The 13,404-nt window shown below is 40.8% G+C and overlaps 1 protein-coding gene across 1 annotated transcript in view; it reads left to right on the top strand.

Annotated features, from left to right (window-relative positions):
- Window positions 1–9,517: 9,517 nt before the first annotated feature.
- The window catches only part of HADH (hydroxyacyl-CoA dehydrogenase), a 71,414-nt gene continuing 67,527 nt past the window's right edge, over window positions 9,518–13,404 (top strand). Inside the window, exon 1 of the mRNA XM_001363107.4 lies at window positions 9,518–9,787. Coding sequence (XP_001363144.2) covers window positions 9,647–9,787 — 141 coding nt within the window. The 5' untranslated portion in view covers window positions 9,518–9,646. The remainder of the gene's footprint in view (window positions 9,788–13,404) is intronic.

Below are 13,404 nucleotides of genomic sequence, written 5' to 3'. Positions count from 1 at the left end.
CATTCCATTCACATTCAGAGTTATGATTACTAGCTGTGTATTTCCCAGTATTTTGATTTCTGCTCCTTTTCCTGCCTTTTCTTCTTTCAGTATTTCCTTCTACACCAGTGTTTGCTTTTGAACAGTCCCCCTTGTTTCCACCCTTATTTTACTTCCCTTTCTAACCCCCTCCCTATTTGTCTCCCCCCTTATTTTCCCTATAGTCTTTCTAAAATTAACCCCCCTGCTCCCTCCCTCCCTCTCTTGTACTGCTTATAGGGTGCAAATCTATTCTCTGCCCCCAATGGATTGGATTGTTTTTCCCTCTTTGAGTCACTTTCAAATCACATAAAAGTTGAGTATTTCCTGTTTCCGACCTCTTTACCCTTCCAATGTATTGATGTTCTCCCCCCCTCCCACCATGAGCTTCTTTATGACATATAAATTTACCTCCATTTGTTTCTTTTCCCATTTCTTTTAATATTAACCTATTTTTAAGCTCTAGTTATATATATATATGCATACTTATGCATATATATATATTTTTGCATGCATATATCTATATACCTATTTATGTCTTGTTCCTTCTAAGTATACTTCTTTTTGCTGCCCAGCTAATAACAGTTTTTAAGAGTTACCAATGACCTCTTTTCTTATAGGGATACATATCATTTTAACTTATTGAGTCTCTTAAAAATTTTTTTTTGTTTTTCTTTTTCCCCCTCTTTTTAAATTACCTTTTGATGATTCTCTTGAGTTCTGTGCTTGGACATCAAATTTTCTGTTCAGGTCTGGTCTTTTCTTTACGAATTCTTGGAATTCTTCTATTTTGTTGAATGACCATACTTTCCCCTGTAAGAATATAGTCAGTTTTGCTGGGTAGTTGATTCTTGGTTGTAGACCTAGTTCCCTTGCTTTCCGGAATATCGTATTCCACGCCTTTCTTTTTTTCAGTGTGGATGCAGCCAGATCCTGAGTTATCCTCACTGTGGTTCCTTGGTATCTGAATGATTTCTTCTTGGCAGCTTGTAATATCTTTTCTTTGGTCTGCTAGTTCTTGAATTTGGCTATAACATTCCTGGGTATTGTCAGTTGGGGATTAAGTACAGGAGGTGATCTGTGGATTCTGTCAATCTCCACTTTTCCCTCTTGTTCAAGGATTTTGGGGCAGTTTTCTTTAATAATTTCCTGTAATATAATGTCCAGGTTTTTTCTTTTGTCATGGTCTTCTGGTAGGCCAATAATTCTTAAATTGTCTCTCCTTGAATGAGATGCTTCATATTTTCCTCAATTTTTTCATTCTTTTGGTTTTGTTTTATAGAGTCCTGCTGCCTTGTGAAGTCGCTCGATTCTAGTTATTGTATTCTGGTTCTTAAAGACTGGATTTCATCCTTAGTTTTTTGGTCGTCCTTTTCCTTTTGGTTGGATTTTCTTTGGAGGTCATCTTTCATCTTCTTCACCTCATCTTTCATCTGCTTTGCCTCATCTTTCATCTCCTTTGCCTCATTTTCCAGCTGGTTGATTTGGGCTTTCAAGACACTATTTTCTGTTTCTAGATGACTTATCTTAGTTTCTAAGTTCTTTTCCCAATTGTCTTCAGCCTCTCTTAATTGTGTTTTGAATTGCATTTTGAGTTCTTCCAAAGCCTGTATCCAATTCGCTGGGATTTCTGATTTTTCCTTTGCTGATCCCTCCCCCTCTGTTTCTTTCATTCGCTTTTTGCTCATTACCTGTGCAGAAGCTGTCTATTGTAATGTCTTTCTTCTTTTTCTGTTGTTTACCCCTTCTTTGCTCCCCGTATTTGGCTTTGCTCTTGCTCCTCTCATTTTGTTTTGGTTTTGGGGCTGTCAGTCTCCCCTCTTGGAGCTTTGTCAGATCTCTTGGTACAGTCTCTAGGGGAGGAATGTTAGCCTCCCTGTCCTCTGGAGGCTTTTGATTGGATTGAGTTCAAGTGGGTTGGGCTGTATGTGGTATGAAGCTCTGAGGCTCTGAAGACTCCTGGAAGGCTGGGCCGCCCAGGCTCTCTCCAGTTCTCTCCAGCTGCTTCTCCTCTGTCTGCAAGTGCCTTTGCCAGCCTCCCTGAGCTCTGAGGAATCCTGATGAGATTAGTTCAACTGGATTGGTCTGGATGTGCCCGAGGCAAGGGTGAGACTGGAGCCCAATGGAGGGACCCAGCCAGGGCCCCGTTTCTCCCTGGCTTCCTCCCCGCTGTCCAAGCTGGATGCTTCGAGCCCAGCTCCCCGCTGCTCCCAAGATAGACCCTGCAAACCAGCACCTTTGCCCGCTCAGAGGTTCCTGCTGCTGCCGCAGGCTCAGCCCTCTGGGTTGTAGGGGAGGGGTCCTGGGATCTTCCCTCTGCCTTCCCCTTAGCCCTGAGTATTCTGGGATTCCGGCTTTTGGGGGGCGTACCTTTTGATTTGAGTCCAGAAGGAGGGTTCCCCGCTTCTGTCCTGTTGTTCAGCTTGGATTTCCGTGCCCTAGGAGCATTCAGTCTGTATCGGTAAGGAAGGGTCTTTCACGAGGTCTGAACTTTTGCTGCTTGCTAAGCTGCCATCTTCTCTCTTTCCTTTCTTAAAACACAACACGGAGCATTTAGGTGGCTCAGTGGATTGAGAGTCAGGCCTAGAGATCCTGGGTTCAAATTTGACTTCAGACACTTCCTAGCTGTGTGACCCTGGGCAAGTCACTTGACCCCCACTGCCTAGCCCTTACCACTCTTCTGCCTTGGAATCAATACACAGTATGATTCTAAGACAGAAAGTAAGGTTTTAGTGGGGAAAAGCCCCACAACGAGCCTCCTTCATGGTTCAAGACTCCATGATAGTGTGTATGTTTCTGTATATTGTAGGCACCCGTAGAAAATGGTTCCTAGTCATAGCGCACTGGCATCATGGAAATACACTTCTCTGATTACCAATTGATCTTTCTCCCTCTCTAGGATAATAACTCAACTTACAGAATCTAGAAAGTTTGCTAGCATAGTCTAAGATTTAATAAAGTTTGTGAATTCCCAAACAATCATGCAATTAATAGCACCAAAAGGAGAGAAATTTAGCCCAGGAATGTTGAGGGTACAAAGGGAAGAAGGTCAAACCATTGGGCTGGCTGCCCAGATGAAGAGGAATGAGAAGGTGAAGGTTCCCCAGAGAGCAGTAGAGAAGAGCTGCTCAAAGTGTGAGGCTTCAGGGGGTCATTGACATCTTAATCCAGTTCTGAAGCAGCTGGTATTGGTTGGGGGATGGGGGGGGAAGGGAGGATTTGCAGTTTGAGCTAGAATGTTGGAGTATATTTCTGGGTCAAATAATTGCATTTTAAAAAGAAAAAACCTTACCTTCTTTTTTATAATTAAAACTAAGTATTGGTTCCAAGGCAGGAGAGTGGTAAGGGCTAGGCAATTGGGGTTAAGTGACTTGTCCCAAGTCACACCGCTGGGAAATGTCTGAGGTCAAATTTGAACCCAGGATCTCCTGTCTCCAGTCCTGGATCTCAAGCCACTGAGCCACCCAGCTGCCCCTGCATTTTTTAATGGAAAAAAAACAAAGAACAGAAAACACTTTACCTTTAATTTGTCTCACTTCTAATCACATTTTCCCCCACGACATATCTCTTAAAGTTTGTATCATGCTTTTACAATATTTGAGTGACTTTAATGGCAGAGGTTTCATTTAAGTTCTTGTTATCAAATGTCTCAACTGGTGTATTGCCACCATCATCATTACTTTCTTGAGTTGAGAAGGGGAGACAGCTGTGCCCTCAGAATCCATCTGAAGCAGCTTCACCCATGACCCTCACAAGCAATAAAGAAAAGAGGAGAGATAAGATATAGAAATCAGGCTCCCCAGAGTGCACATTTCCTGTAAAAAAGAAGCAAAAACACATCATTTGTAAAATGGGGGTGATGATAATACTTTCTTCCCACCATTGCTGTGAGAATGAAATGAGATAATAATTATCTTTGCAAAGCTTAAAGTGTGATATAAACTATTATTATTATTATTGTATCAGAAACCTTTCCTGGAGCACAAAGGCCACAGTTGGGAGAAGGCAAAAGGTAAACTACTAATAGATATGCTATACCTATCATCTGACCAAAAGTACAAGAGGCACTACTAGTGTGCAAGGAGTCACAGGCGAAATGGTACAATGGATAGAGGGCTGGTTGTGGAAATAGGAAGACCTGAGTTCAAATCTGATCTCAGACCCTTACTCTTAACTGTTGTCTGCCTCAGTTGCCTCATCTGTAAAATGAAGGATAATAACAGCACCTAAATCTACCAGGATTGTTGGGAGAATCAAATGAGATCATATTTGTAAAGCATTTTGAAAATCTTACAGTGCTAACGTAAGTGCCATTATTATGTGAATTCCATTTAAATCAGTAGCATTTGTAAGGGGCTGCCATGTGTCAGTGAGTGTCCACTGTGCATACAAAGACAGCAATGAAATAGTTCCTGCTTTTAAAGGGTTACATTCTATTTGAAAGAAACATGTCTCTGGATAAATAAATACTAAGTAATTTCCGAGAGACAGGAGGTAGCCCTAGCAACTAGTGGTATCAGGAAGGATGTAGGATGTGGCACTTGAGATGAGTTTTGAAGGAACCCAGAAGTTGCAAAAGACAGAAAAGAGATGGAAGAATGTTCCAGGAATGGGGGACAAATGGTTTGTGCAAAGGCAGAAGTAAAGGTGGTAATGAGTTTGAGGCATATAGGATGGCAACCATCAACCATACCTTGGTCTGGTCCGAGATTTTCTTGGCAAGAAAAAAGCATCATGTTCCCCACTAAAAGAGGCAGCTCATCTTCCCAAGTTCAAATCTGGCCTTAGACACTTCTAGCTTAACCTTGTCACTTAACCTTGATTGCCTCAGTTTCTTCTTCTGTAAAATGATCAAAACAACGGAATGACATCAATTCCAATATTCTGGGCCAAGAGAACTCCAAAATGGGCTCATGAACAGCCAGACACAACTGTAATGACTGAATGACCACACTAAAATGAACCATCAAATTTTACATGGCACTGCAGAAGTGATAGAAACCTTACTACTCATCCTGTCTAATTCCTTCATTTAAAAGAGGCCCACTTCTCTGTTCTGTGGACACAGCCTTTTTTTGTAAATTCAACACGGTCTGGGCAAAACACAAGTTGTTCAGCTACTCTGGGTCTCAGAACTGTCCTCATATGCAAAGTGAGGCAGGTGGCCAAAGGATCATTGAGTTAGAATTGTAAGGGGGTGGCTAAGTTAATTAATTCATGCTTCCAACAAACACTCACATTCCAGAAGATCACTTACAAATTGTGGTACCTTGAACAATTCACTTAATTCTCTTAGCCTCAATTTCCTCATTGATAAAATGGGGAAAACAACATATTTGCACTACCTACTTCATTTCACATTGTCGAAACATACATGTGGCTAATTACTACAATGTCTGGCACACTGGACGTTGCTATAGTACTATAACTAGACTGCCATTTGTAATGCAAAAACACCAAAAGGTTTAAGTTCAATACAATTTTTAAAATTTCTTGTTTCCTCCTTTCTCTATTTCTGCACAATTTTAAAAGATCACATATATAACATATACACACATATATTTATATATGAATATATATATATACATATATATATATATATACACACATGCATTTGCAATTAAATAGGAACCAATAAGGAACTAGGTCAAAACAGTGAGAATACACCACATCCTTTTTCATTTCCTTTAGGTTTCTTGCTCAGATGATGCTCTCTTATACTCTTCTAGCCTCTGGAAACACTTCTGTCCTTAAAATGAAAAAACAAACAAACACAACGTACCTATTCACTATATTGAATGGACCCTAAATCTCTTATATTCACTCCATTCAATAAGTCTCAAGACTGTAATGTGTAAGAATAAAATGCCAGAATTTCCCAAATGTCAGACTGATATCTCTAGTCTCTCATTTCCAATGTTTCCTCTACAAAATTGACAATATAACCTGCCTAAGGTGGGGGAGCTTGCATAGTAGATAGAGCTCTGGAGACAGAGTGAGGAAGATCCAGGTTCAAATTCTGCCTCAGACACTTATTATGCCAGTCACTGAAACTTCTCTCAGCCTTAGTTTCCCCATCTGAGGTAGATGAAGGCATCTACCTCAAAAAGGATATTATGAGGATAAAATGACAGAACATTTTTTAAGTGCTTTGTAAACCTTAAACACACACACACACACATATAAAATCATTAGCTCAGGTCCAGCATCATAGGCTGAGCATAATGGTTTAATAATTTAATTTAATTAATTTAAATTATATATATATATGCATATATATGTATATGATATAAATAACTAATTTAATTTAATAGTTAGAATGATTTAATACTTTAAAAGGTAGATGGGACTTTGTTTTATGGAGAACCATGGAGTCATTAAAGAACCTTTTCAGTTTCCCAAAGGGAATTCAGCTTGTTCTTTTCCTGCTTAATTTTGGGTCTACCCTACTGTCCATTTGCACTGTCTGTTCAAGATTCCAAAGTTTATATACAGATCTAGAAATACAAAAGTATTTAAGTATTTTAACAGGAAATAAAACATTTTTACTGAATATCAGTGTAATAGATCAAGTCATTAAATTTTTTTTTAATTTTTTACATGTTAATGTCCTTTTCAATAATCATTTTCTGATCACAAAAAAAAATTGCGTACCACAACTTGTTCAACCATTTCCCAATTGATGGACAGCCCTTCATTTTTTTGCTACAAATATTTTTGTACAAGTCCTTTCCCTATCTTTGAACTACTTGGGATATAGACCTAGTAGTGGTATTACTGGGTTAAAGGGTATGTACAGTTTTATGGCCCTTTGGGTATGGTTCCAGATTGCAGGTCTCTAAATAATAGTGATTTGGAACTTTTTTTCATGTAATTAAAGATAGTTTTAATTTCTTCATCTAAGAATTGCCTGTTCATGTCTTTTGATTTGTCAATTGAGGATCAAGTCATTGTTAACAATTTGAAAACTATTGTGAGAATGCCAATTTCTTCATCTAAGAATTACCTGTTCATGTCTTTTGATTATTTGTCAATTGGGGATCAAGTTCAAATTGTTAACAATTTGAAAACTATTGTGAGAATACCATGGAAAATGAAACAAAAATGTAATCCCCTTGCCAAAAAAGAAGGCAAAATACGTATAACTAGAATTTTCAGCTGGTGAGTTTGTTATGGCAGGATAGAATACTCTAATATTTCTCCAAGATATAGAGAAAATCTACACATAGGAACATTCAAGCAGGCAATAAATGCATACAAATGCCCCAAGGATCCTTTTACACAGTATCAGATTCCAATATTTTTCTCAGCTTCATCTGAAACGTACATGTGGCTTATCTGAGGATCATTTTAGTAAAAAAGAAAAAAAAACGGTTTGGTCACTGTCATGGACACAATAGCAGAGAGTACCAACTGATTGCACAGTGGCTGGGTAGCTAGCAGTGGTAGAAGAAAATATATAAAAAGTACTTATGCAATAGAAAATGTCATATGTTATCAGCTATTCTTAAATCTATCTATCTATCTAGAACATAGTCACTTAAATGCTCATTGATTGACATCAGGAGAATGAAGGAAGAATGGCTAGCTAGCTATTCTGTAAGGAACCTTGCTGGCTACTTAAAAAGGTAGTATAGGCATTGGCAGTTGTGAAATAATGGATGGTGAACAGGCACTGAAGCTAGGAAGGCTTGGATTCAAGTTTTGTCTCTGATTCATATATGCTGTGTGACCCCAGGCAAATCACTTACTTTTTCAGTGATATAGGCAAGTCTGAGGCTATAGATTCCAGATAAGATGATGACATACAGTTTCCTTGACTGGGAGTTATCAAAAAAAACAATGAAATCATAAGTCCAGTCTCTGTCTCTCACTCACACACACCACACACAGGACAGCCTCGTGTTATCCATCTAATAGCATGTCTTCATGTCATCATATGGACAATAAGACTTCTTCCTTTATCCTCTTGATATCAAACAAGTGTTTATTAAATGGTCACTACATTTCAGACCCTTTACTAAGTCCTGAAATAAAAAGACAAAAATAAGAAAAAATAAAGGAGCAGCCAGGTAGTGCAGTGGATGGAGTACCAGGCCTGAAACCAGGAAGACTCATCTTCCTGGGTTCAAATCTGACCTCAGACATTTCCTAGCTGTGTGACTCAGGGCAAGTCATTTAATTTTCTTTGTCTTAAAAAAAAAAACAAAAAAGACAAGGGGTGGGGAGGGGGGGGTCCCAGCAGCAAAGTTATGGGAAGTCATGGAGCTGAACAGGATGGGTGGTAGGCATGCATGGATTGCCACTTGTCTCCTTGTGTCTCCTTTGTCTCCTTGCTCCAACAGCAATGATTAGATCATAGAATTCTTTGAGTACCTGAATTAGGCCCAGGTCTGACTGTCACTTTTAGCAGCAACTTATCACTTATAGAATAAAATACGAATTCCTTACCCTGACATTTAAGGCCCCTCACAGCTATACCCAATCTTCCTTCTAAGATTGACTTCATTCCACCACTCTTAACTTCTGCCTTCTAGCTGACTTGTTTTACCAGTTATTCCCTCTCCAGCCTCCAGGCATTAGTACAAGCTATGCCTTCCTGGTGGAAAAGCAAGCCCTGCTTTCTCAAGAGAAGGTTCATTCACTGAAGGCAGAAACTAGCTTTTGTCTTTGCACTCCTAGCTTAGCACATTTTAGATGCTTGCTACATAAGTCTAATTCGTAAACGTCAGTTTTTCCCCTGGTTGCAATTAGTCTGGGGGCAATTATTTTGGACAGAGAGATAAATCATTTTTGAAAATGAATATTAACGGGGAAGCTGGGTAGTACAGTGGACATAACCTGCATTCAAGAAGTTTACATTCTAATAAGAGGTAAAGGCCTGCACAAAATAACCACAGAATAAGAGGGAGTACCCAGGGGCAGCCAGGGGGCTCAGTGGATGGAGAGCCAGGCCTGGAGTAAGGAGGGTCTGGGTTCAAATGTGACCTCAAACACTTCTAAAATAGGTCCTTCGATATTTTCCGAGGCGCGCTCGATGGATACTGTATATGCCAAGGGGATGGTTTGGGTAACCTCCTTTTGGCACTGAGAGACCAAGAAGAATTTGTACTGTACAAAGTACGTCTCGTTTATCTGGCTTGGGCGTTAACACAGGTCTCCTTTAAAAGAGGGCCCCCGCGATTTCTCCATGATCTGGCCCGCCCCTCCGCAAAAGGTAAGCCGAGGGCTCCCGGTTCACGCTCCCCAAGCCCTCCAAATGCAGCTAGGAAGTAGCAAGTCTGAAAAACGGGTGAGAGGTCACGGGCTGAGCTAGCCATCTCGGCCCAGCCCAGGTTGGGGCAAAGCGAGGGGGCGGGGAGAGGCTAGGGCCATCCCCCACGTGGCTGCCAGGCTGCCGCCCTAGAAACGTTTCAAAACCGAGGCTGCAAGACTTAGCCAATGAGATGCAGAGCGCTGGGGGCCAAGCGTTCTGCGCCCTCCCTTCAGCCCGCCCCCTTTTCCCTTTGTGACGTTCCTGGTCACCTTCTGGACCGCCCCTATAATCCTGGCCTCTTCCCTGCCCAGCTCCCGGGGTAGAATTGTTTGCTCAACGAGTCCCGCTGCTTGCTTACCTGCCTCTGGAACCATGGCCTTCGTCACTCGGCAGTTTGTGCGCTCCATGGCTTCCTCTTCCTCGGCCACTGGCCCCGCGGCCACAGCCAAGAAGATCCTCATCAAGCACGTGACTGTGATTGGAGCTGGGCTCATGGGAGCGGGGATAACGCAGGTGAGCCGGGGCAAGGTTTTCTTCCCCCAACCCTCCGGCCCCAAGACAGACCTTCATCTTTGCCCCCGCCCACCCCGCTGACTTCTAGGCTCCTTCGGCTGCTCCACTAACTAAGGGAGGCGGGAAGGGTTCGGAAGGTCCCGCGGGCATCTTAACGCTGCTGACTTCTGGGACTGGGTGAGAAGGAAAGGGTATGCTTGTGCATACGCCGCCCCTCCCCACCAAATCAGAAGCCTTGCTGCTGCAGAGTACTTCATTTGGCCAAGAAAGACTTGTTATTATTTCCTGGGCAGGTCTTAGAAAGTTCTACACCGTATTAAATAAACCTGTTATACCTTAACTACCATTTAATCTAATTTGGAAGCACTTTGAGCACAGGGAATACCTTTTTATAGTATTAAAAAATGCTGCCTTGGAATAGCAGTTGGAAGGTCCGGGTTCTTTCGAGAAATGGCATCATAAAATCCTAGATTTTGAATTGGAAGAGACCTTAGGGCACAATTAGACCAGCTTCTTAATTTTACAGATGAAGATCTAAGGCCCAGAGAGGCAAGTGACCTAATGACAGTAATAGCTAATATTTATCTAGAACTCGAAGGTTCAAGAAGAACTTTGCATCTATTTTTGTTTCAGGGCATGTTATCAATTCAACAAGCATTTATTTTAATTTTTTAAAACCCTTACCTCCCATCTTAGAATCAATATAGATTCTAAGGCAAAAGAACAGTAAGGAATGGGCAATGCTGATTAAGTAACTTGCCCAGAGTCACACAGCTAGAAAGTGTCTGAGGTCACATTTGAACCCAGAACCTTCTGTTTCCAGGCCTGGCACTCTATCCACCTAGCTGCTTTTGTCAATGAACATTTAGTAAGCACATACTATGTGTAGGTTCTGTGTAAATGCTGAAGATATAAATAAAAAGCAAAACACCACAAAAAGTTTAGTTCTAGATGGAGAGATGACATGCAAACAGCAATTTACATATAAGATAAATACAAGCAAAATAAATTAATCTTAACATGAATGCCTTAGCATTAACTGCAAAAAGCTTCTTGCAGAAGGTAGGATTTTAACAATATTGAAGGAAGGCAGGGGGCAGAGATGAGGAGGGAGAACAGTTGGGATTCAAACCTCATTTTTTCTGATTTCAATGCCAGCACAGTTCCCATTGCATTACTGGTTAAGTGGCCTTGAACAAGTCACTTAACCTGTAAAATTAGATTAATAATATCAGCCCCATCTTACCTTATAGGTCATTCCCTGAATCAAGAAAAATACTGTGGAAAGGGTTTACCACAAATTTATGGAAGATGTTATAAGAAAATTCCCCTATCATTAAGCCCTGTATTTTGCTAATTGTAGTCTTTCAGTAAATATTTGGTCAATTGATTTGAAAAAGATAAGAGTATCTCCAAAAAACTATTTCCTTAATGATTCTCTCCCTTTCCTACACTGTAGTTTAATACATAAGTTGGACATGAAGCTAAGGCCTGGACTCAATCATGGAGGTGCTGTGACTCTCAGCAAATCATGTAACCTCTCTGAGAATTCTCTCAGACTACAGAGAAATTGCCATCTTGCATGGGTAGAGGAACTTTACTCAGCGGGGAAATTCCTTCTCCTAATGAAATCACAGGATCAATCCTCCATCCTTCTCTATTCCTGTTGTTCTGCATTTCCCAACTTCAGGGAAAGAAGTAGGCCCTTTCTCTTCATATTTGAAAGGATACAAAGAATTTGCACTAGGCCCCACATGTCTTCATCTGAAGCCATATTGTAGCTGCTTTCTTTAGCAATTCTATCAGTTCCCCAGAGGGAGGGGGGAAAGGACTTGGGTTAGAAGATACAGCCAATGCCCTCAAGGAATTTCTAATCTCATCACTTATCTGTAGGACTCTGCCCTCTTTCAGAAGAAGGTTATGGTTTTATGGTTAATTGTGAAATTGATAACTAGTTAGAATCATCTTAAGATTGCAAAACTCTGGTGTAATTAAACCTTTACATCTTGGACCACTTCTCCAACAATTAGCTGATTTTCACTTTGGATCTATTTTGTATTTATTTATTTATGTCTATGTTGTCCCCCCTCACCCCACCCCCATAGAAGGAGCAAGGACTTTCATTTTTGTCTTTGTACCCCCAGTGCCACTGAGTGCCTGGCACATATTAGGTGCTTAATAAATGCTTGTTGATTGAGCATGATGGGAAACACTTCAAGATGGTTAGTCAGGGTTTGAAACCCAGTCCTCTCCCTTACTAGTATTGAATGATGGGCAAGTCATTCAAGTGCCTCCTCAGTAAAACATGGGGAATTACTTGCCTTCCTCACAGGTGAGATTGTGAGAAAATATAACATAAATTATCTTGCAAGAATGTAGGGATATTTAGGCTATCTCCCTAACTTTTTTTTTTTAAACCCTTACCTTAACCCTTAGTCTTAAAGGCTAAGCAATTGTAGTTAAGTGACTTGCCGAGGATCACACAGATAGGATGTTTCTGTAGCCAGATTTGAACCTTTCTATCTACTGAGCCACCTTGCCGATCTTCTCCCTAATCTTTTGAGACCAGTGTCATACTGGGCAAGCATTGACTCTCCCAACTGTTATTAAGGGATGTTTAAGGGGAAGAAACAAGAGGTAAACATGTATTTTGAGTTTATTGATGGGGAAATGGGATAGGAACGAGGGTAACAAGGAGAAAAGAAATTTCTAAATCTTATCCCCAAAACTAATTTTCCCTAATAACTATCCTATTGGCTAATTTCCTAAGCTAAATAAGTCAAGTCCCACATAAATAGTATCTCACAAAGTTGAGTCCAAGATGGGCCAAAGTCCAAAAGGAAAGATAACAGCTCCCAGCCAAGTAGATGAATCTTCCTTTTATTCTCCAGTTCAGCTGACCTGCAGTCTGGCTGATGTCTTCCAAGAACCAGTGGTATCTTTTATAGTTAAAATTGTAACTACCAGCCACACTTACTTCTGCTTCAGGAGGAAAAACTGTTATCAGTTGGGACAAATTTCCCCCAATCTCCTTGCTTGGATTCTTGACCCAGGGTTCCATGTGATTCTGTGTCACATGTCTCTGTCAGTCAAAATGCAGTCTTTTCCTTAATACAATCCCCCCTTTGCACAAAGCCTAAATTGTGTTGAAAACACTATTTTGACATTTGTGTAGAACCTAAAATACTTACCTATTACCTAAACTAAGATATCTACCCAAAATAACAAACAAGGCATTCCTTGACACCCTCGCCTAAGGGAGATCATTGGGCTCATTGGTGGGTTGGTGCAACCAGCATGGCAGTTCTCAAGTACTCAAGTTACAGTTGTCCCAGTACCAAACCTTCAGATGTGTTTTCACCACCAGACTGGTTTTTACATTTGACTTGATGATGGTTGATGGTCAGGAGACAGTGGTAGGAGCTGGGGTATTGCCTTACTCCTCTTCCTCCTGACACTTTCTTGCAGATCCCTGGCTAGTCTATTAGGTTGATGCTCTAAGAGTCTGACTGGGAGGAATGAAAGGAGAGCTGGTTGTGAAACCAGAAGACCCTGCTACTTAGAAGCTGGGTGACCTTGGGCAAGCCACTTTTAGCATGTCTAGATTTCATTCACCT

The sequence above is a fragment of the Monodelphis domestica genome, chromosome 6 (assembly GCF_027887165.1).
Source record: "Monodelphis domestica isolate mMonDom1 chromosome 6, mMonDom1.pri, whole genome shotgun sequence".
In the NCBI taxonomy this organism is placed as follows: domain Eukaryota; kingdom Metazoa; phylum Chordata; class Mammalia; order Didelphimorphia; family Didelphidae; genus Monodelphis; species Monodelphis domestica.
This window is presented reverse-complemented; position numbering and strand designations above follow the sequence as displayed.